This window comes from Pipistrellus kuhlii, unplaced genomic scaffold (assembly GCF_014108245.1).
Source record: "Pipistrellus kuhlii isolate mPipKuh1 unplaced genomic scaffold, mPipKuh1.p scaffold_m20_p_3, whole genome shotgun sequence".
In the NCBI taxonomy this organism is placed as follows: domain Eukaryota; kingdom Metazoa; phylum Chordata; class Mammalia; order Chiroptera; family Vespertilionidae; genus Pipistrellus; species Pipistrellus kuhlii.
The window spans coordinates 74,901,365-74,928,957 of NW_023425529.1; the positions used below are offsets into that span (position 1 = coordinate 74,901,365).

At 41.9% G+C, this 27,593-nt stretch overlaps 1 protein-coding gene across 10 annotated transcripts in view; it reads right to left on the reverse strand.

Annotated features, from left to right (window-relative positions):
* POC1B (POC1 centriolar protein B) overlaps positions 1-26,029 on the reverse strand; it is a 109,121-nt gene extending 83,092 nt beyond the window's left edge. For 3 of the 10 annotated variants that reach the window (XM_036454886.2, XM_036454888.2, XM_036454889.2), the window contains exons 1-2: positions 23,045-24,652; positions 2,256-2,427 (exon numbers count right to left, since the gene is read on the reverse strand). In XM_036454886.2, the coding sequence (XP_036310779.1) occupies positions 2,256-2,427; positions 23,045-24,461 (1,589 nt within the window). In that variant the 5' untranslated portion in view covers positions 24,462-24,652. Of the gene's footprint in view, positions 1-2,255; positions 2,428-7,638; positions 7,660-19,424; positions 21,351-22,362; positions 24,780-25,036; positions 25,122-25,715 lie in introns of those variants that run through there. The other 7 variants (XM_036454890.2, XM_036454883.2, XM_036454887.2 and 4 more) reach the window with 7 other exon arrangements.
* Between the last annotated feature and the right edge of the window lie 1,564 nt (positions 26,030-27,593).

The following is a 27,593-nucleotide window of genomic DNA, read 5'->3' on the forward strand; positions in this document are numbered from 1 at the left end:
AGAGAAAAGTAAAGAAAAGCCTTGACATCTGCCATGACCCAGAAACCAAAAGACAGTTTCATCAAAATCAGCCCTGCTCTTCAGTTCTACACTGTGCACTCCAGCAGGCTAGCCTGCTTGCCTTCTTTCTAAAGGCCCTCCTCTCAGTGTAGGCTGGCCTTGCCTGTATCCGGCCTCAACAGGAAGCATGTCTAAAAAAAAACACCACGAGATAGGAAAGCCTTGTTTGTTGTGCCAGTGCTCAAGTGGTTTCTAATTCCTACCTTGCCTTAACATAGATCTTTGCCTCCTACATACTTACCTGTACTTTCTGCCCACATTCCCTTAACTGCCTACCATGACAAACTGCAGGCCAGAACTGCTTCCATTATTCTTTTTTAGCCTCCCAGTCACCAACGGATGTCTGCCTGAAAATATGGCCACCCACAATTTCTTTCATCTCTGAACACACCTAGCACCCCTCCCCAAAGGAGGTGGAATCTGTTAGTTTGTCCACTCCTTGAATCTGGGCTAATGTGAATTACTTTGACCAACAGAATGGGGCAGATGTGACACTGTGCAAGTTTCGGGCCTGGCCCTTTAAAGGTCTAACAGCTTCTACTTTACTATCCTAGAACCCGCTACCATGCTATACATAAGTCCCTATCCTGCCAGGGAAAGGGTATATGGGGGACCAAGGTGGCCCAGCCAATAACCAGCACCAAGGTCCTTGGCATATGAGCAAGGTGTTGGACCTGCCAGCTCTTCTGTCAGCTTAATGAAGCTATAAAGTAATGGCCAACACCAAATGGGGCAGAATCATCCGGACAACCCACGAAATTGTGAGAAATGACAGTTACTATATTTAGATACTGTGTTTTGAAGATATCTATATTTAGATACTGTTGTTATGCAGCAACAGATAACTTGATGCATGAGTTCCCTTTCCATTGCCACGATCTGCTATTGCCCTGGCCCACTATGATTTAAAAAGAGGAACAGGAGATTTCTGCACAAGCATAGTTGTCCTTAGATCAGCCAGTGCAGATTAGTGACGCAATGTGCTTTTAACTCAGGTACCCCTCTATAGTTTGTTCATTGAAGTTTCCTTGAGTTAGTAATGGGTAACTGCGGCTGTGTTGTGCTGGCTCTCAATTCCCAAAACTAAGGATTTTAGGAAATGCTTCCCTTTTAAACCAGTCTCTCTTCTTTACAATTTCCCTCTATATTGCATCCACCATGTCATTATAACATGTCATTTCTCTTCAAGATTTTTTGCTGCCATCAGGATAACGTTCAGATTTCTGAGCATGGAGTTTCCATTGGGCGGTGGGCGGGAAATGCCCTGTGAATTTTCTTTCATTTGGGAGTGCCTGTTCAGGCACAGACCAACAATCAATCCTGCCACAACAGTCAGAAAACGCTCAATTCTTACTCTCTGAAGTATTTACAGGGGAAAATGACGTGATGTGTGGGATCTGTTCTAAAAATTCTACAGCAAAAAAAAAAAAAAAAAAAAGGTGGAGGGGGTGGGAATAGATGAAATAAGGATGACTGAATACTGCTAATTGTTGAATCTGATCCATGATTATGGGTTTGGGAGTCTTTGCGCTTTTCTTTTTTCAAGTATGTTTGAAAATTGCATAATTAAGACTTTAAAACTTAAAAAATAATTCATGGCTTAAATAATAATTGCTTAAAATATCAACTAACGTTTGAAAAGTCTCTTACAGAGAGGTTTGTTATAATGAGATAGGACCTTAAAACAAAAGCAATGATTTACACTTTCATAGGAAATTTTAACAAGAACATTCTGGAGCCTAATAATGAATGATATGAGTCAAAGAATAGTTCTGGCCCAGTGGTTTTTAATGGGGATCGAAAAGTCCCTAAAGATCCACGAAGGGACTTTAGAAGATTAATAAACTGTGCAATTTTTGGTTATACATGCCAATGTGTATCTCTCTGGGGAGACAGTCCAAAGCTTACATTGGATTTACTAAGGGACTGATAACTACCCCCCACCCCAATAATTTAATACATATTAAGCATAATTTCATGGTTAGAAAGTTTTCAAATAGAAAACATAATTATGAGTTCAAGATGAGGAAAAAATGCTTTGAAGCAGTCAGACTTGACACCTCGGGTGTGGCTCGGACTGAGTACAGGTAGGTAATCCGAAGTCTGACCATCCCGAGAGGTACACCAGGAGCAGCCAGGACCAGCTTTCCTTCACATTTCTAAATCCAGAGCATACCAGGTACTTGTTTCCTTACTTATCAGGAATCCAGAGTCTAACAGTTCTGTCTCGTGAAGCAGACGCCAGTAAGTTTCCAAGTGGAGAAAACTGCACGCTGGTTACAACGTCCTTGTGACCCACGTATCTGAAAGCTCTAGCTTGTGGCTTGAAATGCCATAGCATGAGAAATGTGTCCCAAGAAGCAGTAGCTATCAAAAACAGAAGAATAAAAACACTATTAGTTAAATTTTAACATGTAGGCATATCTCATTACAATGGGCAGCATATCTAACAACAAGATGTCCAGATAATAGAGGGGCTAAAGGTTGAAAGGCTGACCAGGTAACAGCAAAAATATTTTTAACAGAAACCGAAAGCTATGCCATAAATATGCAAGCACAGCTGTGATAGGTTAGAGCTCAATGACTGAACGCTGCATACCATAGCAGAGAACGCAGCACAGCATACCAGAGAACACAGGACTAGGAGTCAGTGATGTCTCTAACTCCCAGTGTTACTGATGAAAAGTTACTTAACCTCTCGGTCATGAGGACTGAATGGGTTTCTGGAGAGGGCTGGATGAGATGACTTCTTTTAAAATTGTTGTGTCTTTGTTTTTTGAGGGTTTTTTTTTGTGTGTGTGGAAATAATTTCACATTTATAAAGTTACAAGAATAATATAAAGAACATTAAATACAAACTACCAGGTATGAACCTCTTGTTACTATTTTGACACATCCTATATAATAAAAGCCTAATATACTAAGTGTCTGGTCTGCAGTTCAACCAATCAAAGTGTAATATGCTAATGATATGCTAAGGCCACTCAACTGCTTGCTATGGCGTGCAAAGACCACCAGGGGGCAGATACTCTGACCAGTAGGTTAGCTTGCTGCTGGGGTCTGGCCGATGGGGACTGAGCGAGAAGGGTCAGAAACACGCTGGAGTCCTCCCACAGTCCCTCCCCAGCTGGCCAACCTCTTACAATCCCACCCCAGCCTCGATTGTGCACCAGTGGGGTCCCTCTCACAATCTGGGACTCTTCAGAGATGTTGGAGAGCTAGTTTCGGCCCGATCCCACAGGCCAGGCTGAGGGACCCCACTGGTGCATGAATTTGTGCACTGGGCCTCTAGTTTAATTTATATAATAATTTGCTTATGTTCTCTCTTTCTCTATTAGAGAATGCACACAAACACAGGTTTTTCTCCCTGAACCATTTACATCATCATGGCACTTTGATTCCTAAATACTTCAGTATATTTTTCTAAGAATAAGGGTATTCTCTTGCATAGCATAGTTATCAACTTCAGGAAAATTATCATTGACAATACTTTAATCTACCAATGTATTCCAATTTTGTCAGTTGGCCCACTAATGTTTTTTTCCCCCCTCCCATCACCATTTATACCCTCTATGGCCTCCTCCACCTCCACCCTCTCCCCCCACCAATCCTCTCCAGCAATCACCAGGTGAGGATATGTATAGAGAGAGGGAGGGAGGGACACACAGAGAAAGACATTGATGTGAAAGAGAAACATTGATCAGCCACCTCCCATGAGCACCTTAACTTGGGGATAGAACCTGCAACCTATGTACATACCTTGAACAGGAACTGAACCCGCAACCTTTTGGTACATGGGGCAACTCTCCAAACAACTGAGCCACCCAACCAGGGTCCTTAATGTCTTTTATAGCTAGACAAGATTAATTTTAAAGTTTCCTTTTGCTGTTAGTTTATGACATTCTACTATTAATAAAAGAATTATCTGTCAGACATTAGCTTACAGCTTTAGGAAAAGGAAGACAAATGCAATCAATGGGGAACTAGATGCCTTGGACAAAGAATGAACAAACAGCCTTGGCTGGGTGGGTCAGTTGGCTGGAGCATCATCATCTGTGTACCAAGAAACAGTTGGGATTCAACACCCGGTCAGGGCACATACCTAGATTGTGGGTTTGATCCCTAGTGTGGATAAGTAAGGGAGGCAACCCGTCAATATTCCTCTCATATCAATGTTTCTCTCTCTCTAAAAAATTAATAAAAATATATCCTTGGTTGAGGATTAAAAAAGAATGAACAAATAAATGAAAGTTTGGTCTAACTCTTGGCTCAAAACTAAACTTTACATATACATGTAACCCCAAAAATAGCTCCAATAATAGTGACCAGCTTAATGAGAATAACTAGACTGTAGAATGCTTAGAAAAAAGTGAAACTTTATAAAATTTAGATGCAATTAATATTACTGCAGATAGAATATATATAAAGTCACTAAAAACCCTCTAAATTCTTTAGCCACAGATAAAATTCATTTGGGCTTACTTAGCCTATGCATTGCTTTCATATAAGACATAAAACAGTTAAAGTGACTTTATACATTTCAAACTGTAATGCTGTCTACTACTCCCATTTTAAAAAGTACAAAGAGCCGAAACCTGTTTGGCTCAGTGGATAGAGGGTCAGCCTGCGGACTGAAAGGTCCCAGGTTCGATTCCGGTCAAGGGCATGTACCTTGGTTGCAGGCACATCCCCAGTAGGGGGTGTGCAAGAGGCAGTTGATCGATGTCTCTCTCTCTCATCGATGTTTCTAACTCTCTATCCCTCTCTCTTCCTCTCTGTAAAAAAAAACCAATAAATTAAAAATTTTTTAAAAGTACAAAGAGTTGATGTTCTACCACATGTCTCAAATTATTAAATATTTATATCAGGGTCCGAATTATTTGAGGCAAATATAGACAAGATAGGAAAAACAATGACTTATCATATGCTTTATACTTAGGGCTCAATTTGAATTCTAGCGTATTATGTTGCAAATAAGATTTACAAAAGGAAAACAGGACATAATCCTCAGCGAATCACAATATTGTAGGGGAAAACGTTCACTCATACATGTTCAGAGGACTTTTATATATTATTCAGTCTTAATATACAAGGGGTGGGTATGGTTCTTTCCAAAGGACATGTGAGCAGACATCTGAGTGAAATGAGTGATCTGGGATAAGAAATGGAGAAAGAGCACTCTGGGCAGAAGACACCCCACGTACAAGGGCCTGATACAATAATGCACTTGAAGACCAAGGAGCAGTAAGGAGGCCAGAGTGTCCACAATGGAGGAGAGGAAAAGAGAACACTGAGATGGAAGTGGAGAAGCAAGCAAGATGCCAGCCAAGGAGCCGTGGTAACAGGTGTGTATTTGTTCTAAGTGCAAGGGGAAACCACTGAAGGATTTTAAGCAGAGAGATCTCATGAACTGATTTAAGAAAATTGCCTTTCTAACAATGAGAAAAAGATGGTCTTTTCAAAAAATAGTGCTGGATCAACTGGATATATATGTATATGTGTGTGTGTGTGTGTGTGTGTATTAAATAACTTGATTCCTACATTTTATGCTATCCATATGGCAATAATAATAACAATTCCATTTAAATGTGATAGGTAAAACAATAAGCTTTTAGATAAGAACATAGGAGAGTATTTCCACCGCCATTATGATAGGCAAATATTACTTAAACGGGACATGAAAATTACTAAATTACTAAAGGAAAAGAATAATAATTGGTATTACACTAAATTAAGAAATTTTTCTCATGGAAGAATACTACTAAGTAACTGAAAAGGCAGGCCACAGAGTGGAAGAAGATATTTACAATACATACAGCCAACATATAACAAAGAATCTATAAAATTCCTACAAATTAATTAGAAAAGGCAGGAAAACAGGCAAACAGCCTAAATAGGCACTTCATTAAAGAGGATATCCAAATGGCCAATAAACATAAAAAGATACTCAATTCCATTAAGTCACCAGAAATATGCAAATTAAAACCCCAATGAGGTATTACTACACACTCATCAGAATGGCTATAATTAAAAAAAAAAAAAAAAAAAAAAAGCAATACCAAATCTAGGTGAGGATGTAACAATTGGAACTCTGCTACAGTGGAATATGCATTTATCATCTGATTCAGCAATTCCACTCCTAGGTAGAAATTCTTATATAATACTAGTGGCCTAGTACATGGTTTCATGCACACTGAAAAAAAATTAGGTGACTGGCAGGGTGGGACTGGGGGGTACTGGTCAGACGTGCCCTGGAGCCAACCCTCCCTAGCCGGGCAGTACGTGGGGCAGTGCCACAGCTCAAGGGCGTCTGCGGTCACCACAGTTGGGCAGTAAACCAGATTTGGGGCCAACAGTGCCCCAACAACATAACCAACGGCCAAAGGTAGAATCACGCAGTGCCGTGAAGAACTGGGCTCCCTCCTCTCTGGTTCCGGGGTGCATTACCCAGGAACAGCTGCTGCCAAGTCACTGCAGCTCGGCAGCTCCTGCTTTAAGCATCTGCCCCCTGGTGGTCTGTGCACATCATACTTACTAGTTGGTCAGATGATCGGGCAGAAGCTTAGCCTTTTATATATAGAAGATATGTTTAGCAAAAGACATACAGTAATGTTTGTGGTAATGCTATTAAAACAGACCAAAACTAGAAACTCAAACATCCATCCAAGTAAAATGGATATATAAATTGTTGTACATTGATACTATGTACCTATTGTGTAATTAAAGTTCATTTATATCAAGTTCAAGAAGTAGTAAACTGATCTATGGAGTCAGAAATCCACATAGCGATTATTTGAATGGCAGGGAGGGAGGACAGTAGCTGGAAGGGAACACAAATGGGGGCCTCTGAGAATACTGTAATCTTGAGTCTCTTCTCTGGGTATTGCTATTGCAATAACTGAATCAGGGGAAGGTGGTGGTCTGGATTAGAGACCATGGAAGGGGAAGGTACATGGTCAAAATAGAGCCTATGAGGCTTGCTGATGTATGGATTAGATGTGAAGGAAAAGCAAACAGATGAAGCAAAGATGCCAGGCTTCTGGCCTGGCTACCCAGGTAAATTTCAGTGCCATTTAATGAGACTGGAAAGACCAGAAGAGGAGGAAATTGAGAGTGTGACAGAATGGGGTGGAGAATCAGAAGTTCTTTTTAGAATATAAAGCTTAAGATGCCCATTTGACCTAAAAGTTGAAATGCCAAGTGTTGGACATACTCACCTAGAGCCCAGGAAGAGATTTTTAACTGTACAGTGTGGTGGTTTAAAAGGAAAATGGTAGAATTCAACTTGTGACTGAAATCCAGGCTTACCAGCTGTGTGCCCTTGAATAAGCTACCCAAACTTCCTATGACTGGGACACTTCATCTGCAAACTGAAGTATTCAAAGTATTAAGTGAAATAACACTTGTAATTCATACCTAACACATAGAAAATTAAGTCTAATGTGGCCATGATTACTAGAATTTTTGTTACTACAATAATAGCAGCAGCAGCGGTCTAGGTAATATATTAAAGACTGGGGCCTGAGTGGGATTACCCAGGAAGTGATGAAGTGATAAGAAGAGGATGAAGGTACTCACTCTGAGAGAAGAAAAAGCAAAGGATGAAGCCATAAATGAAGGAGGAGGAGGCGAGGAGATTGTGGTGTCCTGAAGTTCAGGAAGTATTCCAAGAGAATGACGAGATGTGTCAAATGCTACCAAGAGATTTAGTAAGATCAGGCCTGGAAAGAACCCACTGTAAAATGTAAATGGGGGAGGGGCTTTGTCATGGTTTGTCAAAAGAGGAAAAGGGCAACTGACCTAGAGTGGACACTCAAAACATAACTTTAGAGTTGATAGCATATACCCACATTAAAGCAATACTTGCTATTATTAGCAATGAGGCCTGCTAAAGAGAAGTGACAGAGAGCAGAATGAACAAATAGTTTGAAGGATGGAGATAACCTAACCTTAGGGTAAGATGGCATTCTAGAAGCCTATTAATTAGAAAACAAGAAGCAGAGATGTCCCAATTACAACTGTGTGGCCCAAGGTACACTCTATTTTATTTTATTTTATTTTTTAATTTTAGCAAAAAAAAAATTAAAAAAAATAGACTAACAATTTCTAAAAACCCCATGAATGCATTTTTATTAAATACTGTGAAAACTAACATTGAATTTTCCTTACTTCCTTATTCTCCTCCCACCGAACCCTAATACTGTGATAATAAAAGGTGTTTGATTACCAATGTCAATACTATATAGTGCCAACTTGGAATTTGCTTTCATACATTTCCACTGAAGCAACACCCTTTATAAACATTACCACATAATTTAAAATGTCAAAGCCATACAATTCATCATCTCGCTGGCCTATTTCAAGATAAAATGTCAAAGGGGGAAGTAAAAAGAAAAGGTTAACTACCCATTAAAAAAAATCCACATTTGTCTAAATGAAGTAATTCATTGTTTCAAGACATGTAACTTTAGGACAAAAGAAAGAACAAAACAATGCTTAAGTAGGCTCTGGAGATAATACAAGGAACATACTAATGGAGAACACGCTTGCTCTATATATTGTCAAAAGTCAACAGTAATTGTTACTCTAAGTAGCAATAACTTTCTTTAGTCAACACAAGCTCTCTCGTAAATTTAACCAAAATCAACTACTTAGAGATCTGCTCTGTTAAGAACACTACCAGTATTTTCTGGAAAGAAATGGTACTGTCTCCCCTTTTTGCTTTTGTTGCTAAATTATCTTTTCAGTTGTAAATACATTTACATGGTTCAGAATTCTAATATTACTAAAAAGTATTTATCAAAATCTCCTTCCAGCCTTTGGCCCCTGGTTCCTCTCCTAGAGACAACCAGTGTTAACTATTTTCTAGAGTATCTTCCAACATGCTTAAACAAATGGTGTCAATTCACATGTATTTTTTATACAAAGAGCAGCATGTTACTCTGGCCATTCTGCATTTTGCCTCTCCATCTTCCACTTGCCCAGCCTGCTTAATATATAATACACTGGAGATTATGCTTTATTAGTACAAAGAGCTATCTTATTCTCCCCACCCCAGTTTTGATAAATGTTTATTTTGATAATTTCAAGCTTACAGTACAATTACAATGTAGCACAATAAATTTATATAATGTTATTAACCAATGTACCTCAATACATTTAATAATAAAAACATTTTTATATTCTCTACTTTAGATTTTGCTGATAACATTTTGTCCATTTGTTTTATCATTCTCTCTATATATAAACACTTTTATATATGCATATTTTTCCTTAGCTAATTGAAATGTTAAAAGCGTTTTTTTTACTACCACATACATTTGTATGTATTTCCGAAGAACAAAGACATTAACTGACATAAACCATAGTACAATTAACAAATTGTCAGGAAATTAAGTACTATTTAATGTTTTTATTACCCATAGTCTATATATGGATTTGCCAATTATAGTGATTTTCCTGCCCATGATGTAAGCCAGGATATGCATTGCATTAACTTCCATGAATTAGAAAGATTTCCTAGGTCATTCTTTGTCTTTATTGACCTTGATACTCGTGAAGATTAGACCTGTTATTTTTGTTATATGTTTAACAATTTTTCCCCCTGATGTTACCTTGTGGGTTAGATTCAGAATATATTTTTTAATAAGTAATCCATGAAGTTTATGTTGTTCTCTTATCAGTGCATCATATTAGGATGCATGTAATATCTCTCTGTCCCAATATTGATGACATTCACTTTAATCACTTGATTTAGGTGAGATTTTCCTTGTAAAATTAGTAATTAATAGTTTGTGGGGACATACTTGAAGACTATATAAACATCCTCTTCCTCAACAAACTATCACACACTAATTTTAGCATCCTTTAATAATTTTTCAACCTATCATCATTTCTTTAATTTACTAATTAGTAATTATTTAATGAACTTATATTTGATTTCTTAATTTATCATTGTAAAGAAAACCTTTCCTTATCCATTTATCTATTTATATCAGTGTGGACTCAGGATTATTTTACTGGGGTTGTAATCCATCCTTATTATCATTTATTTTTACTCTTACATAGTTCCATATTTGGCTAGTAAGCGCCCTTAAAGCTTACCTTCTGATATAAATTCATCATTCTTTGAGTATTTCCTTACTTCTAGAATTATAAAATGTTTCAAGATGCATTTTTTCCTGCCCCAGCCCTGGGATTGGCCTTTTCCCCCAAGATGCTATAATCATTAGTAATGCCCATTAATGGAGAATGACATTAGAAACCAAGATCTGGGAATTATGTTTGCTCATTGCTACCATTGTGTCAGAGAACATAGCTAATAAATAAGATATAAATATAAGTTTCAGTGGCAGAACTAAGAAAAAAAAGGCTGTACTATCTGTATATATAAAAGCCTAATATGCAAATAGACCAGATGGTGGATCAGATCAAGCAAACAACCAGTCGCTATGACGTGCACTGACCATCAGGGGGTGCGCACAGAACACGGCAGGTGTCAGCAGCAGGCGGCAGAGTGCAGAACATGGCAGGCATCGGCCATGGCGGGATGGTGGAGAATGTGAGCAGGGGCGCCAGACCAAGGCAGGGTACCGGTCGCTGTCATTGGGGCAAGCTTCTAGTGGTTACTGAAAATTCTTTGCTCCGGCGCCATGGTCCCGTCAGGTGCTCACACCTGCTGCCGGCACTGGAGCCGCCAATCACACCCACTGCCAGCGCCTGGCACTGGCCTCCATCGCTCAATGCCGTCAGTATGTGTGAGTGGCAGCTGTCAGCCCCAATCACCCCTCAGGGTTTCTCCACTTCCTCCTGCTCCTGAGGGGCGACTGGGGCTGGCAGCTGCTGCTCACATCCATTGCAGGCACCCAGCGCTGGTCCTTATCACCCTTGAGGGCTGTTCCACCTCCCGCTGCAGTGATTAGGGCAGCAGTCACTGCTTATACCCACTGACGGCCCCAGCCCCACTTGTGCCTACTGCTGACGCCAGCCCCAATTGCTCTGCACCATCAGCAAGTGGGAGTGGCAGCAGCGGGAGTGGGACTGCCAGCAGATAGGGACCAGGAGCCTCGACAGGAGGGGACGGGTGGAGGCATGAAGAATGGGCCAAGACCCGCCCCTGTGCCCACTGCAGCCTCACAGCCCACAGTTCTTTTCAAGGTGCACGTATTCATGCACTGGGCCCCTAGTGTAGATATAAAAACATTAAAAACCATGAGTTCATAATCATAACTTCAATTCCAACCCAAAACTACTGAATACATTCTAGCCCCACTTCTTTTCATAACCCCCCCCCCACACACACACACACACAAAAACTTGGCTCTCATTGTGCTCAACATGTTTTATTCAAATTTAAAATACACAAATAGTAGGGTGATCATCACTAACCCACACCTTTGCAAATAGCAATCTCACTATCGGTAGTTCAGGATTCAGTTTTGCTCCTTTTTGGTCTTGTCAGACTTGGTTTTATTCTTTGAGAGTAGATCTACTTCAGTTTTGAACATAGGTTTAGGGCATGGCTTTTATATCAGGTGTGATCCAGATTCTAAGGTGTGGCCTCCTTGGTGTCTCCACCACATGTCTGAGGTGCTTGGCAAGATTTCCCCACATTGGCTCAGCCAGAGATACAGGGACACCCAGCCCTGCATGGTCACTGGAATCATCAATCCACTCCCAGCACAGCATTAAGCAATCTTTGTTAAACTTCACAGATGCACAAGTGTGCTGGGCCCTCAGCCAAAACTATAACAATCCCCCACAGACTTCTGTAGCTGCTTACCTGACTCAGCAAGAACATATCAGGTATCCTGCCACACAAAGGTCACCCCATCAGCCAGAACAATACCTCTGCTGCCTCAGTGCAGCCAGGTTCTCACTGCTTAGGCTCTACCTCTCTGCTGTGTAGCAGGTGGAGTGCCCCTAGGGAGGAGGCCCAGTGATGGGGGGCAACCTTATGCTTTCCTTCTTGAAATGACCAGTCTTTGTTGCTCTGAAAACAGCTGTCTCATATACTTTGTCTTATTTCAGTTGTTTTCAGCTGGAGGGCAAGTTTGGTAATCAATTACTCTGCCATAGCTTGAGGCAGGTCTGCTTTATTCCTTTTAACAGCTGCATAGTATTTCACTGTGCACCTTCATTCATTTAACCAGTCCAGGCTTCTTAGGTTGTTCACAGTGCTTTTACAAACAATGCTGTGATGTACATGTGTCATTTCTGACATGTGCAAATATATCTTTGTGACAAATTCCCAAAAGAATTATTGATGGGTCAAAGAACAAACATTTTAGAATTTACTAAAAAGGTTTGTGTTCACAATATAGTATCTTTCACAACTTTATAAATCAGGATTATATTCCCTGAAGTCTTCATCCCATATTCAAGGAAGTCCTAATAATTCAATCACCTTCATGTAGAATTCCTGAATTTTCAATTATTTCAGAAGTCCCTCTCTGTTTTCTACCCTCATTATGCCCTCCTTTAAAAGCCACCTACCAGAATTCATGTCAGCTTTCTAGTATGAAGCACCATGATTCTGTACTTTCTGTTCCATTCCAGGCACATGCTAGTCTTTGGGTCACAAAAAAGCGCCGGACTTCCTACTTCAGGGAAAAATAAACAAGTAAACCTTCTAAGGAAAACTATGAGAAGGAGTTCTCTATAAATATTTTTAAGAAAAGAAAAAGAAAATGTAATTCGCAGGCTTACATATCTATAAACCTAGACAGAAGAGGGTTGCACAATAAAAAGATAATATTCTAATCATAAGTAAATAAACTTTTTTCGGAAGTAATTATTACTATGCTAGCCCTGTATACTAATATAATTAGATGAGGGCATAAACTTTAAAATTCTCTGCCCTGAATGAGGGAATAATTAGCATGTTTTCCTACTAGCTCACTACTAAGTAATTAGCTTGCTAGCTTAAGCATGGTCTAAAAGAAGCTGCAAGCACTTTAAAAATAATCTTTAGTAATAATCAATCCGGAGAAATTTAATCTAACTTACTCAAACTCCGAATCTCCAGGAGGCCTGATAAATCATATCAACACAAGCCTTTACTGAGTTGTTATTACAGCCAAGTATCTTTAAAGACTTCATAAGCATTCTTTTACTTAATCCTCACAACAGGGCTGGTAGATATAATTATCCCTCTTTAACAGACGAGGAAATATTAAGTGAGGTTAAGTAACTTGTCCAAGGTCACAAAGAAGGAAAGTAGTAGAGCTCCATTTTGGAGCCTATCAGACTCCAAAGCCTGGGCATTTATCAATAGCCCAGTGTTTCTCAAAGCGCTGGGGACTTATGTACGGATTATCTCCATTAGAATTACTGGGGACCTGAAAATGCATACTTCTAGTTGTTTACATTCTTTGGGTGTATATTATCGAAATTTGAGAAACACTGCAACTCAGTGAGAACATAAGATTACTTTAGCACTTCGAGTAATTTTTAAAATTATAACAGTAAGAAAAGCTTTAACCAAGCACTATATGGTTGCCATCAACAACTATATTAGAAAAAGAATTTCTGGCAAATTTTTATTATCACTTCACAATAAGGAACTAACTTAAAAATTCCAAATTTAATTCTGCTTCTTTTCAGTCAAAAACAGGAGAAATTAACTTGTTTGTTACAACCATTTATTCTACAAACAACCCACGCACATTAAACAGTGACTGAGTCAATGCAGGGTAACTCTGAAGGGAAAAAACTGAGAACTTCAATGTTAAAATTTTATCATTTTAAATGGAAACTTCTGAAGTGCAGCACGGATTCTGAAAACTATGTGAAAATACTTCTAAAGTCTTCTAATGTTTATATTCTTGAGCGTGCCCCCAGAGCCCAGCTCCAGACCAAGCTGAGCCAAGCCTTGCTGTTCATTTGGTCCATAGCTTCACGGAAGTTACTGAACTCTCAGCTTCTGCATTCATAAGAAGGGATGACAACACTTCACAGATACTGCTTTCTCCCATCCTCTCTCCTCTCCTCTGATCACCTCTCAACCTATCCTGTGAAACCCAGAAAAGGCTGTCAAGAAGAAATTAACCATGTAAAATAATCATGTAAATATTGTAATATTATGTAAGGTATATAAATATATAATCAGTATAATGTACACCTGAAACTAATATAACATTGTTTGTCAACTCTAATTTTTGATAAAAGTTTTTTTTTTTAATCCATCATGCTTCGTGTTCTGTTTTCTCTAATCATGACTAGTTTAAGCCTTAAGCCTCTCTGGTCATCAATGATCATGTACTCTCACTGCCATATGCTAGGGATCTCCTTAGCTGAACTTGACACCATGTCTTTTCTCCTTCCCAAAAGTTACCACTAGACCCTCCTTGTCCTTAACTACTTAAACTTTAACCTTGCTTGATGACACCAAGATTGTGAATCCCTTTCAAGCAACAATTATTTTCTCTTTCACACCTCTCTTACTCCATTCCAACACTTAATATCACTAGTTCACTAGAGGCTGGATGCTGCTTCGGCCCTGGCTCCCAAGGTTATCAGGAAAGATGGCCAGTCCAATTAGCATATTACACTTTTATTATTATTGAAGATTCAACAGATATCTCACCCCTAAGACATGTAAGGCATTTGTGGGTGGGTCAGGGGAAGTGCTAAGTAACAAAATAGCCAAAATCTCTAAACGGGGAGCTTATATTCACTTGGAGAAAAGGAAAACAAACAAGCTCATAGGAAAATAAAGTAGAAGTCATAATGAGAATTTTGTGTGGGGCAGAATACTCACTTGAAATGGAGTGATCAGTGGCATTTTTAAATGGGGGTATGAAAGGTAAGGAGCCAGTCAAGCCAAGAGTGAGACGGTGAAGAACATTTCAGACCGAGGGCATAATAAGGAATTCTTTGCCTCCTCCATAATCTATTTGTGCTCACACCCTGGATCTCGTCACCAGCAGAACCTGAATACTTCCCATATCACCAACTGAAATTTGCCATACCCTCTGACAACTTGCCTTTTCATAGATGTCACTTCATCCAGAAGTCTAATCCACTGACCTATGTTCCTCAGGAAAGCTCTTTTTACTATCTTCCTTTATCCAATTTACAATTCCCCTCTTACACATACATTCAATCCCTTGACTCTCCTGCTTTCCTTCAGGCTAGCCTGGCAAAATCCCAATCATTCCGCCTTTTCTAAGACTCTATCTGTGCCAGTGAAAATGCTAGACACAATCCCAGACAGATTTGGAACACTGAAAATTCATGATCACTAATTTCATATGAACTTCTACACTGCCCAGTAGTGCTAAATAATGACTACTTGGGCCCTAGCCGGTTTGGCTCAGTGGATAGAATGTTGAGGGGTGGACTGAAGGGTCCCAGGTTCGATTCCAGCCAAGGGCACATGTTGGGGTTGTGGGATCGATCCTCACTAGGGGGCGTGCAGGAAGCAGCCAATCAATGATTCTGTCATTTTTGATGTTTCTCTCTCTCTCTCCCTCTCCCTTCCTCTCTGAAATCAATAAAGAAATATATTTTTAAAAATAATAACTATTTGGTATCTTCTACATTCTCTTCAACATTTTTACCCTACTCTCGACCCTAGCTTTCATGATGCCCTACTATTACGGCTTTCCCTCCTACCTTTCTGATTATTTTGTTGTTATTTCCTCTTCTGATCTAAAGCTTAGAGATCTTTTGGACTCAGATGTGGGCCATTTGCCCTCATTGTTCTATGTTCTTCCCAGGTGACTTTATCTATTCCCATGACTTTATCATCTATATGCTAATAACTCCCAAGTCTTTCTTTCCCAGACCACCTCTTTACTTTCAAGATCACCATTTTTTACTAAAACCACCATCATCTCCTGGTGATCCTATCTAATAAAGAAGGAATATGCTAATTGACCCTCACACCATCATAAAAGATGGTGATGCCCACAGTTAATAAGGAGGAAATATGCTAATTGACCCTGCCCTCAAAGATGGCAGCTTCCATAGCCAATAAGGAGGGAATATGTTAATTGGCTGTCCTGCCCTCAAAGATGGCAGCTTCCACAGCCAATAAGGAGGGAATGTTAATTGGCTGTCCTGCCCTCAAAGATGGCAGCTTCCACAGCCAATAAGGAGGGAATATGTTAATTGGCTGTCCTCCCCTCAAAGATGGCGGCTTCCACAGCCAATAAGGAGGGAATATGTTAATTGGCTGTCCTGCCCTCAAAGATGTTGGTGCCCACAGCCACAAGATAGTAATGCCCAGTCCCCTCAGCCCTGCCAGGGTGGCAGGCATGGCGGCTGAGCCCACCTAGGGGCAGGCCCAGCCTTGACACACGCCTGCCTCGGGAGTCCCCCAGTCCCTTCAGCCCCTCCCAGCCTCCCAGGGCCAGCCCGAGGCGCAGGCAAGCCTCAGATGGCAGCTGCCCAGCTAACCAGGTCTGCCCCAGGCATAGGTAACTAGGGCTGTCTGAGGCTTTGCACTGCTGGCAGTGGCAGCAGCAGAGGTGTGATGGGGCGTCGTCTCCCACCTCCGAAAGCTTCTGGACTGTGAGAGGGGGCAGGATGGGCTGAGGGGACCCCCCACTCCAGTACACAAATTTTCATACACTGGGCCTCTAGTATTACTATAATAGCTCTTAATTTCTCTGCTAATAGTTCAGTCTTCCCTTGGTAGCCACAATGACCTTTCTATTGTATAATTCAGATGTTTTTTCCCTTACTTAAAACTCTCAACAGCTTTCCACAACTCTCAGAAAAAATCCTAAAAAATGGCCTCTTGAGTCTGCCTTAACACATTACCAAAAATTTGGAGGCTTAAAAAAACAGAAATTTATTCTCTCACAGTTCTAGAGACTGGAAGTCTAAAATCAAGGTGCTGGCAATACCACAATCCCTCTAAAGCAGGGGTAGGGGACATCTAGCCCACGGGCCTCATAAGACATGTGAAAACGTTTGGTCTGGCCTTACCAACGCATTAGGGGTGAGTTAATTTTTGACCAAATACAGCAGGCTAATTTTTTAAGTTGATAATTTTGTATGGCCCACAAATGATTTATAAATATCCAAATGGCCCTTGGCAAAAAAAAAAGAAAAAAGGTTCCCACCCTTCTCTAAAGACTAGAGATTCCTCGCCTCTTCCAGGTTCTGGAATCTTTGGAATCTCCCTGGCTTGTGGCTCAATCACTCCGATTCTTTATCTCTGGCTTCATTATGGCTTTCTCTTATCTCCTTCATTTGTCTTATAAGAACACTAGTCATTGGACTTAGGGCCCACCCAAGTCATTCTAGATTATTCCTTCTCAAGATCCTTAACTTAATTGCATTTGCAAAGACCTTTATTTAAAAAACTGTCACATTTACAGGTTCTAAGGATTAGGAATGGGCATATCTTTTGGAGGGCCACCATTTAACCCACTATAGCCTCTTAGCCTCCAAGGCCTTACCCAAGCTGCCTCTGCCTCCCCCTGCAGCTTCATCTCCCAAAGCTCTCTTTCTTGGTGCATGGCTTTATCCATGCTGGCTGCCTTTTATTTCCTTGATTGAGGACAAGCTCTTTCCCAACCTTCTGCTAAATCCTATTCTATACCATGCTCTCTAGTCTTTACCTAGCTAACTCCTCCTTCAGGTCTTGACTTAAATCTAACTTCCACAGAGAAGTGTTTTTTGATCCGTACACAAGTATATTGTCATAGTTATCATCCCTCAAAGCACTTTGTTCCTTCACAGCATTCAATTATTTTCCTGTTTCCAAGTTGAACCTGCATATAATTTGTGTGTTTGCTTGTTATTGTCTCTTATCACTGGACTGTGAATTCTTCATACCACTCTGGCACACCTGCTTTGTTCACTTCCATTGGTATGCCCAGGTGTGGGCCAGCACCTGGCACAGAGGCAATAACTAAATAAAGATGTACTGAGTAAAAACAGCACTTCCAGTTCCCCCTTTGAACAGGATTAGGTAAGTACAAATAAATGGGTTAGAAGGGTCACCAGACAGCTCAGGACACGAGTCCTGCAACAGATCTCTCTCCCAGGCCAGCATGATATGATGGCCAAGCTGGGTAGAAAAGGAACAGCAGTACCCAATTACTAGCAAGTTGTTTCTCTGCTCTTCAGTTCTGTCATGAACAAACTGTATACCTCAAGAACTCATTCATCTTTTATAATAATCTCTACCTACTGTCTTAAAGGATTAATTGAGGTTTTTCAGAATTTTAGGAAAAACTCCAATAACAACTGATTTCTTACTGAAGCCTAATACTTAACTGGGAGATTCACATTATATATAAGGTTCTTAATTCTACTAAATCACAAAAATGATTCAAGTATTAATAATAAATACTGCTGGCCTGTTTTAAAATCTAGTATGCACAGAGGAACACAGAAAAGAGAAATATTTTCTAGGACACATGAAATTCTCCAGCCTCTTTTTTACCCTGAAATTTATTTTTTAAATTCAGATATAATTCACATACTGTAACTTCCCCCTTTTAAAGTGTACAATTCAGTGTTTTGCCCAAAGTTGTACCACACTGTCACTATCTAATTCCAGTACATTCTCATCACCATCACTCCTCCTCCCCGTCCCCCCCCCAAAAACAAACAAACAAACATGCTCATTAGCAATCATTTGCTATTCCTCCCTTCCCCAGTCTCTGGCAACCACTAATTTATCATCTCTACAGATTTTCCCATTTGTTTTTCATATTTATGAAACAAATATAGAGACATGAAATGATTTGCACAGGGTTGTAGTCACCTCATAAGAAAGCAAGATTATAATATGCGTATTTATAGCAACTTTTTAAACAGTACAAAATATAAGAGATCAGTGAAAATGTGTTAAGCTCAACTATACATATCTTCATTGTGGCTATAAGACACATGGTGCTTAAAGCTCAATTCTTAGGGTAGTAGTTCTCTGGCAGTGTGTCAGGCTGGGTGGAGGCAGGAGGGCAGGGCGTTGGGCAGGGATCACTAAAGAAGAGATGCTACTGTTGGACAGGAACTGCTTATAGGGACAGGATGATGAGAGAAAGAAGGTTGAGAAAGTGTGAGACAACGGGGTTTATGGATCGTTCGTTTGTTTGTTTTTTTAGCCCAAGTGCCCACTTGCTTTCTTTTATAGTGACCTCAGTGGGCCCCACAGATCCCTAATTATTCCCAGTTTTTTTGAGTAGTTAATGCATAAATAGTGCTGTCACCATTTCAGAATACTTGCTGGTTTATGACACTTTGCAAAATAATATAGAAAACTTGACTTTTTTATAGTCTACTGTTCACATTCCCATTTAAGTTAAAGAATTACAAGCTTAACTTCTGCACCATCAATAAATGTGTACACAGGAACAGTGATCCCACAGACTAAGGTAATCAAAATCCATTTGCAAAAATAATTAGGCACACATTTTATTTTGTCTTAATATTGCAAATACATTTACAAAGGGAAAAAAGGATAGAAACTGCTCATCACACAGAAAAAAATGCATCATTCAAAACAGATTAATCTGAACTTCAACATTCTTTTTTTTAAAATATACTTTATTGATTTCTGAGAGGGAGGGAGAGAGAGAAAGAGATAGAAACATAAATGATGAGAGAGAATCATTGATCAGTTGCTTCCTGCATGCACCCCACTGGGGATTGAGCCTGAAATCTGGGCATGTGCCCTTAATGGGAAGTGAACTGGGCCCTCCAAGTTCATAGGTCAACGCTCTACCACTGAACCACACATGCCTGGCAAAATCTCAACATTCTTTGTGCTCATTTAAATATATTTTTAAAACACAAACTCAAAAAGACAAGTGAAAACTGTTTAATCAATTCAAATTGAAATCCTAAATCAACTATGACTACAAAACTTAAAAATAACCTTGTCTTCAATCTAGAAACACTTGATTTGCCAACACATAATGAAAACACATTTTCTTTTACTAACAAGTTATTTTGAGTTATAGAGATCTTGCATACGACTAGCTTATCTTCTTCTTTTTTTTTTTTTTTAATGACTTATAAAAATGCCAAGTTAGATGGTCAAACTATTCAGAGACTCGGATACTAAATGACATAGTGACTGGCTATTTAAAGTTGAAACTTCTAGTTTAGCAAATATTTTTCTAAAGTTATGATTCAGCATGTAAACTAACTTAAAAGGTCAACTCTTAATTGCCCCCCAAAAAAGAGAGATTTAGTATCAATAAATTAGAAGTAGGGCAGCCAAATACATTTTGTTTAGTTTTATAGTGTGTTTTTTAATTAAATTGGAAATGCCTATGCATGAAAAGTGGAAGTCTCATTCTTCAGTTATGTACAGGATTGTAAGGAATTAACAGCCTAACTCTTCCAAATTAATTGATATAAATAAAGCACTAGTCTAAAATTTCTTCCAAAAAGCCCTGAAATTTAGACCAAGAGTAAATAAAGAATTAAGTACTACTCTAGTTTTTAATGTTCCCTTTCCCTCTTGACATGAGCAGCAAGATACTAGGATAAAAATAATTCCAGTATGTACTTCCAGAATATATCAACTTTAATTCTCCCATTTGATAGGGGGCTAAGAATAATAATAAAAATAAATTAAAAACTAAAAGGTAATTTAATAATTTAAAAAAGGCAGGCTGAGCATGGAGAGAGGGTAGGTTTAGGAGAATATCTGTTGTCAGTCAACCCTTTTGTAAAATTCGAGCACTATGATAAGTCCTCTTTAAATTATACCCAGTGCCATGGCAATTCTTTGATAAATTTTAAGGTTGCCAGATAACTTACATAAAGCTAATAACACATTTTCATTTTTAGAAGCAAAATAAAAAAATAAAAATATTCAAGCCACTGAACAATTTCACTTTTTGAAATAACTATCCTAAAATTTTTTCTTAAATTCAGATTTGCAAAGTTGCTACATCATTAAGTAGACGCTGAAAACAAATTTTCATATAAGGATTATGGATTAATTTTTTATCAAGCATGTATTTTTCAAAAATCTAGGCCAAACTGAACTAATTTGAGATTTAATTCTAAATTTAGGTTTCTAAATATAACATCGCAATTAAACCAGTTAAAATACTTTTGTTTAGTATGTTTACTTCTCCAATTATTTAGTTTGGGAAATATTTACAACCTTGCCCCAAAAGATTATTTACAGTTTGAAAGATTAAAGATAAAAACAAAAATTGGTTCAACAACTGACAAAATGAAATGAATACAACTTTCCACTCAATCCAAAAATAAACCACTGCAGGTGAGCTCAGCTCACATAAGTCTTAAAACCAATTCTTTTTCCCAGCTTCATAACTGGACTGAACGTTGCTCAAAAACAATACCTATGTTAAAAGTGAACAGATAAAAAGTGTTGTAAAGATTGCACAATGATTGAAACTGAGACGGATATAATGCATAATCATAACATTTCAGAGCTGGAAGAGATCTTCAGGATCCATCTAATCCAGCATCCACATTTTGCAGATCAGGAAACTGAGGGCCAAACTGAGTCATTTGGTCAAATGACTTGACCAGTCACATTCCTGGGCTGAGCCATTCATTCATTCACTCAGTCATTTCCCCACTTTGGAAAGCAGCCTAAGTGTGAGGCTCAGTGGAAAAAAGCTGGAAGGCAGCATTCACCATTGTCAAGACAGGCTTCTTTCCTTATCTTCTTAAGATTAATCCTGAAATGCCCTAAGCAGCTAGAACTCACAGAAGAGTTCCACAGCCTCTGCAAAACAGGGCCCACTTTCGTTTTCACACATTTCAATAAACACAGTTGGGTTTAACTTCAGAGAGGCCTCAGTTGTATTTACTTTAAGTGATTAAGCATTAACAAAGGGAAGGAAGTACAATATTCTGAATGAGTCCCTCTCTAGTACATTCATAACTTAAGGAAGTGCAATCAGATAATGCCTTAACACACTAACAAGTTCACAGACAGGACAGGTTATGAAATCAAAGCTATCTGAGGTATCACTATAGATCAGTTAAGTCCAATAGCTCAAGTTTGCAAAGTGTGGAATGTAAAGATCTCCCCATTTCATTCAGATGTGGGTATATTTTTCTGAGTGTCTATATGTAAAAAAAGACCTCCAAACTCACATTCAAACTAATGCCCTCTTCTAATGACACACATATCTAAACAAGGCCTTTCTCCTTAAAATCAACTTTCTTTAATTTCCATTTCATTTTAAAAAATTAGAAAAAATAAACAAACCCCAAAAGTTAATGTGTTGGTTAAAGAAATCCAAAATCTATGTATAATCAAAACAGCTTTAGCTCAAACTGCACATTTAAGAATTTGTAAAAAAAAAAAAAAAAAAAAAAAAGGATGTGCAGTGAACTTACCCATCAACAAAAATCACCTATTTTACTTGGGACTTTTACAGTCTGTACGATCATCTGGCACCTACATGTTTTGTGTATCTCAATTCACAGTCAACTTCTTTAAGGAGAAGAAACCATATTGACAGAACTCTGAAATAAAATAAAACCACTTCTAAGTAAGGCACTTTCAAACGTGAAACAGCAGCGCTCTGCGCAACAGTTTGTGTTCTATGCCAAGATGAAACACAGATTATACAGCACTCTCAGAGATGACCACTGGGCGATTTCTAATAAAATATAATCTCCATTGAGGCTCTTGGACTTTCCTGAATATACTGTCAACTCAGGACTAAAGTGCTGCTTATGCTCCTTTAGTTCTCAAACTTCCAGATTTGATTTTTATCCAGAGCATCACAAGTTCTCATCTGCACATCAGCGCGGCCCTCAGGTGTCCGATAAGCACTAAGACAGAGTCCTGAGTGTGGATGAAAAATGGTTCCGTCTTCTTTGAAATGCCAAATAATGTTTGCTGGCACAGAGGACCCATCTTTTGGACAATTCTGCATTCCTACGTGATTTTTTTGCTCAGGGACCTGTGCACATAACTCAGTCACAGAATTAAACCTGATTTCTTTGTTTGAAGTATATTCAAAGAATTGATTGCCCCCTTGACCATGGCATCCAAACAGTGAAAGGTTAGCACCTGTGGGGTTGTTGTCGGGAGAGTTATAATCTAAACATTCAGAAGAGATCCCCATACTGCGAATAGCTCCGTGCCAGCCTGGCCTATCCTCTGGAACGTGTAAGTTCGAAAACACATTTTTCAAATACCAGTCAAAGCTCTGGCACTTCAGCCGTTCTCGTAGCAATTTTCTTTCAGAAATATCCCCGTAAGATTCTTTCCTTGCTGGAGGGTTTCGATTGTAGAAATGCTCTTTGTACTCATCCATCCACACTTCGGCCGCCCGAGCAGTGTTCTGCAGAAAATTGGGCCGAGCATAGGGAGCCCGCTTAGGGAATACGTGGCCCACGTGGGAACATGGGTGGATCTCCAGTTTCCCTCCACACTGCCACACTCTGAAAGAGAGCTCCAGATTTTCACCTCCCCACACTTCCATCCCAGTGTCGTATGTCCCAAGGTACTCAAAGTATTTCTTGCTGACAGCAAACAGTCCTCCGGCCATGGTGGGCGATCTGATTGGCTCAATTCTCGATTTCCTCCTGTCCCTTTCGTGCTTGGGGACAGAATGCCACTGAAACGTTAAACGCCAGTCAAACCCACCAATCATGGGTTCCCCAGTCTGCATATAGAATTCAAAAGTATTCCAATCGATGGTATCTATCACAGGACAAACGATGGCCGTTTCATCCTCACCAATCCTTTCCAAAAGGGGTTCCAGCCAACCAGAGTTACACTCACAGTGACAATCCAGGAAAGTGAGCACATCCCCCGTGGCGAACGTGGCCCCGATGAGGCGGGCCCTCACCAAGCCCTCCCGCTTGGTGGTTCGAATCAAGCGGACTCGGTCGAGGTTGCTGATGTACGTTTCAAGCTGTGTCTTCAGATACACCCGGTCGCTCAGGTCATCCACGAGGATAATCTCCTTCAGGAGGACAGCGGGGGAGGTTTCCAAAACACTGTGGATGGTGCGGAGCAGCGTGGACCAGGCTTCGTTGTAGAAAGCGATGATGACGGAGGTGGTGGGGAGCCGCCTGTAGTCGAAGGTCTTGGACTTGCACTCGTGCATTCGCTTGTCCTCTATGTGGCGGTGCAGGGAGATCCTGTCACTGAGGTAGATGTTGATGGCATATCGCTCAATGAGCTCCTCTTGCTGCTTCCGTTCGGCCTCGCCGAGCTGCAGTTTGCTGGCTTTGCCCCACTCGCCCAGGGCGCGGGGGTCTGCGGGCGGCTTGTCGTACAGCGGCCGGGACAGATCCCCGGCCTTTTGCGCGGGGTCGGAGAGCCGCCCGGGCCCCCGCTCCCAGGCCGGGCCGGCTCCCGAGGAGGCATGGAGATTGGAGACGGAGAGCTCCACCAGGACGTAGGCCACGGTGAGCAGCGCCAGCAGCAGGCAGCTCTTGCCCGCCCAGGTCCACCTCGCGGCCGCCCGGAGCCGCATGGTCTCCGCGCGGGGCGCGGGCAGCGGACCCGCCGCCGCCGGGCGTTCGGGACTCAGCGGGCCCCCCCACCTCGCTCTCCCTGCGGGTCCTCGGCTCCTCGGCGGCCGAGGGGCCTCCCGGGTCCCCCCCGAGCCCGCAGTCACCGCGCGCCGCGCAGCCCCAACTCGCTCGGCACTTCCTCCCGCGCCGCGCACAACTTTTCTCAAACTCGCGGCCAACACCCACCCCTCCCCGGGCGCGGACAGGCCCGCCCCGCCGCCCGCTCGCTCCTCCTGGCGGTGAGTTCGCGCAAGGCTCCCGGCCGGACCAGGCCAGGCGGGACCCAGCGGCCTGCTCCCCGCGCTCCTGGCCGCCCCCCAACCCGGGGCCTCGGGGGCCTCTGGGGGCGGCGTGGGCAGGAGGCGAGGCGTCCCAGCAGCGGAGCGCTGCCCCGTTAGAAAATGAGGGGGGGGGGGGAGAGGGAGAGAGGGAGAGAGGGAGAGAGGGAGAGAGGGAGAGAGGGAGAGAGGGAGAGAGGGAGAGAGAGAGAGAGAGAGAGAGAGAGAGGGAGAGAATATGAATGAATACAACTTACCCAATAGTTTGCCGTTGGGACTGAAGTCCAAGGATGTGATCGCAGCTTTGTGGCCCTTAAAGTAACGTTCCAGAACGGGGTCCTCCTGGGAAGGAAAGCGGTCAGGATGTGACAGCAGGTGCGGGCCTCCGACGCGGGGGGCCGGGGGCGCGCGGGGGGCCGGGGGCGCGCGCGGGGCCCGTCCCGGGAGCGGTCGCGGGCGGCGGGTCCGTGGGCAGGAGGCCCCGCAGGGAGACGCGGGGTGGCCCCGGCCCCCGCAGGGCCGGCAGCATCCCCGGGTCGCGCTGCTCAGAACCGCAAGGACCGGGGAGGCCTCCCGGGCAGCGCGTCTGAAACGCAGGCTCCCGGGCCCCCCGGCTCCGGCGCGTTTTAAACGCCTCCCGGTGATTCTGACGCAGGCGCTCCACGGGAACCTCCGAGGATTCTGGAGGCAGAGCGTCCGCCCGCAGGGGCTCCGTCCCGAGCCCGGCCGGGGCCGGACGCTCCCGCCGCCTGGGCAGCGCTGGGGGAGGCGCGGGCGCCCGGGGCGAGGGGCTGGAGACTGCGTTGGGAGGGGTCGGGGGGGGGGGGCCGGCGACGGACACCTGCCTCCACCTCCCGCCAGGTGCGGGCGCGGCTCCGACCGGGCCCCGCAGCCCGCAAAACCGGCTCCGGGGAGTCGCTTCCAGCCCGTCCTTACCGGGACGGAGGCCATGGGGGGAGCGGCGGGTCACCGGTTCTGCGGGTAGGGAAACGGGGGAAAAGAAGGGGATGAGATGCGATGGGGGACCATGCGGCGCCCGGAACCGTCTGCCTGGGGCGGCGGCGCCTCCCGGTCACTACAACAACGGCGGCCCAATCACCCCCGCGCTCCAGGCGTGGCCAGCCGAGCCCCGAGGTCCCGCGGCGCCGGGCACCGCCGGACGTCCTCCAGCTGGCAGGCCAGCCGCCCCACGGTCAGAAGCGACCACACGCCAAGACCAAAATGTATTTACACTCACGCACCTCCAAGCATGACACCCAGAAAGAGAGTAGTCTCCGTGGCTGGAATTAAACCGCTTGGAGCGAGAGGGTCAAGAGTCTGTGATCGATTCAATCGGAATTCCATTACTCCTTAAAGAGACAGCGCCAGCGAATTCAAGAGGGTTCCCTATTGCTTGTTATGACCAAGGAGGGAGATTTGAACCAAGCGGGAGCAGCTTGTTATGACAAGGGATGGAGATTTGAACAAAGCAGAAGCAGCTTAATGAGCACAAGGGAGCTAAACCTTTGGAGAACTGATTTAAATTTATTTAATTACTATTTCTCATACCATGTTCTGCGTGATGTAAATATAGATTGTGGATAAATGAGATAAATGATTGAATAAATGAATATTGTGCATCCACTTAATGTTTTTCTATTTTTTTATTCTAATCTCATTTTTGTATGTTTTAGAACAACCAACTTATGCAGCATATCTAGTATTTGAAAAGACTTAGGAATAAACATTTTGTTTTGTTTAATTACTAAGGCCACATAGTAGCAACAGCCATTTCTGTAGTAGGCTTCGTTATACATATCACTTGAGCTTCAGCAACATTATGAAGGTGACAGTTACAAAATGTTACCAACGTTTACAAATTATAAACTTGATTCTTAGATATTTTATATGTAATTGTCAAAAATCACAGAGACAGCTCTTCCAATTCCAAGTCCATTATCTTTTGTACCCAGCCTCAAAGCATCAAGGACACATCTGAAAATTACACACAGAATAAGAATTCTTGGCAGTATAAGATGGCATAATAGATCACTGAGGGTAAAATACATATTCTATGCAATAGAAAGGTATATAACTTAATTACAGTTTAACTGCTGAATGTGATGGAATTTAGTTTTAATGAATACTGTACTGAGCAATTATACAGATAGGAAATAGCTTTCGATTGCAGTATTAGTTTAACTCTAATATAAATTTGTTGAATATCTGAGGAATAAAAAGGTGACTGAGATATCTTCCCTTCCCACTTAACAATCTAGGTTTCTGAGCCTCATATTTTAGCACATATTATGATGATTTAGGGCAGTGGTCGGCAAACTCATTCGTCAACAGAGCCAAATATCAACAGTACAATGATTGAAATTTCTTTTGAGAGCCAAATTTTTTAAACTTATTCTTCTAACGCCACTTCTTCAAAATATACTCTCCCAGGCCGTGGTACTTTGTGGAAGAGCCACACTCAAGGGGCCAAAGAGCCACATGTGGCTCACGAGCTGCAGTTTGCCGACCACAGATTTAGGACCCCCCCTCTCCCCCCCCCATTCTCAAAGGTGCTGATTCAACATATAGGGGGTGGAACCAGAGTCCTTCCTATGTAATAAGCCCCTTAAATGATTGTGAGGGGAGTTTCAGCTGTGTACAAGGATGCGGGGGCTGTTTCTCTGTTTTCCGTGTCCATCTCCATCACGGAAAAGGAGACAGGTTCCTGAGTGAAGGAGCTGGGGATTAAGAAACTAAAGAAAGAAAGAGACCAAAAGGCAAAAATAGATTCATCAAGCTGGGCGCTAGGTGGGCGCCATCTTTCTGATGGAGAGG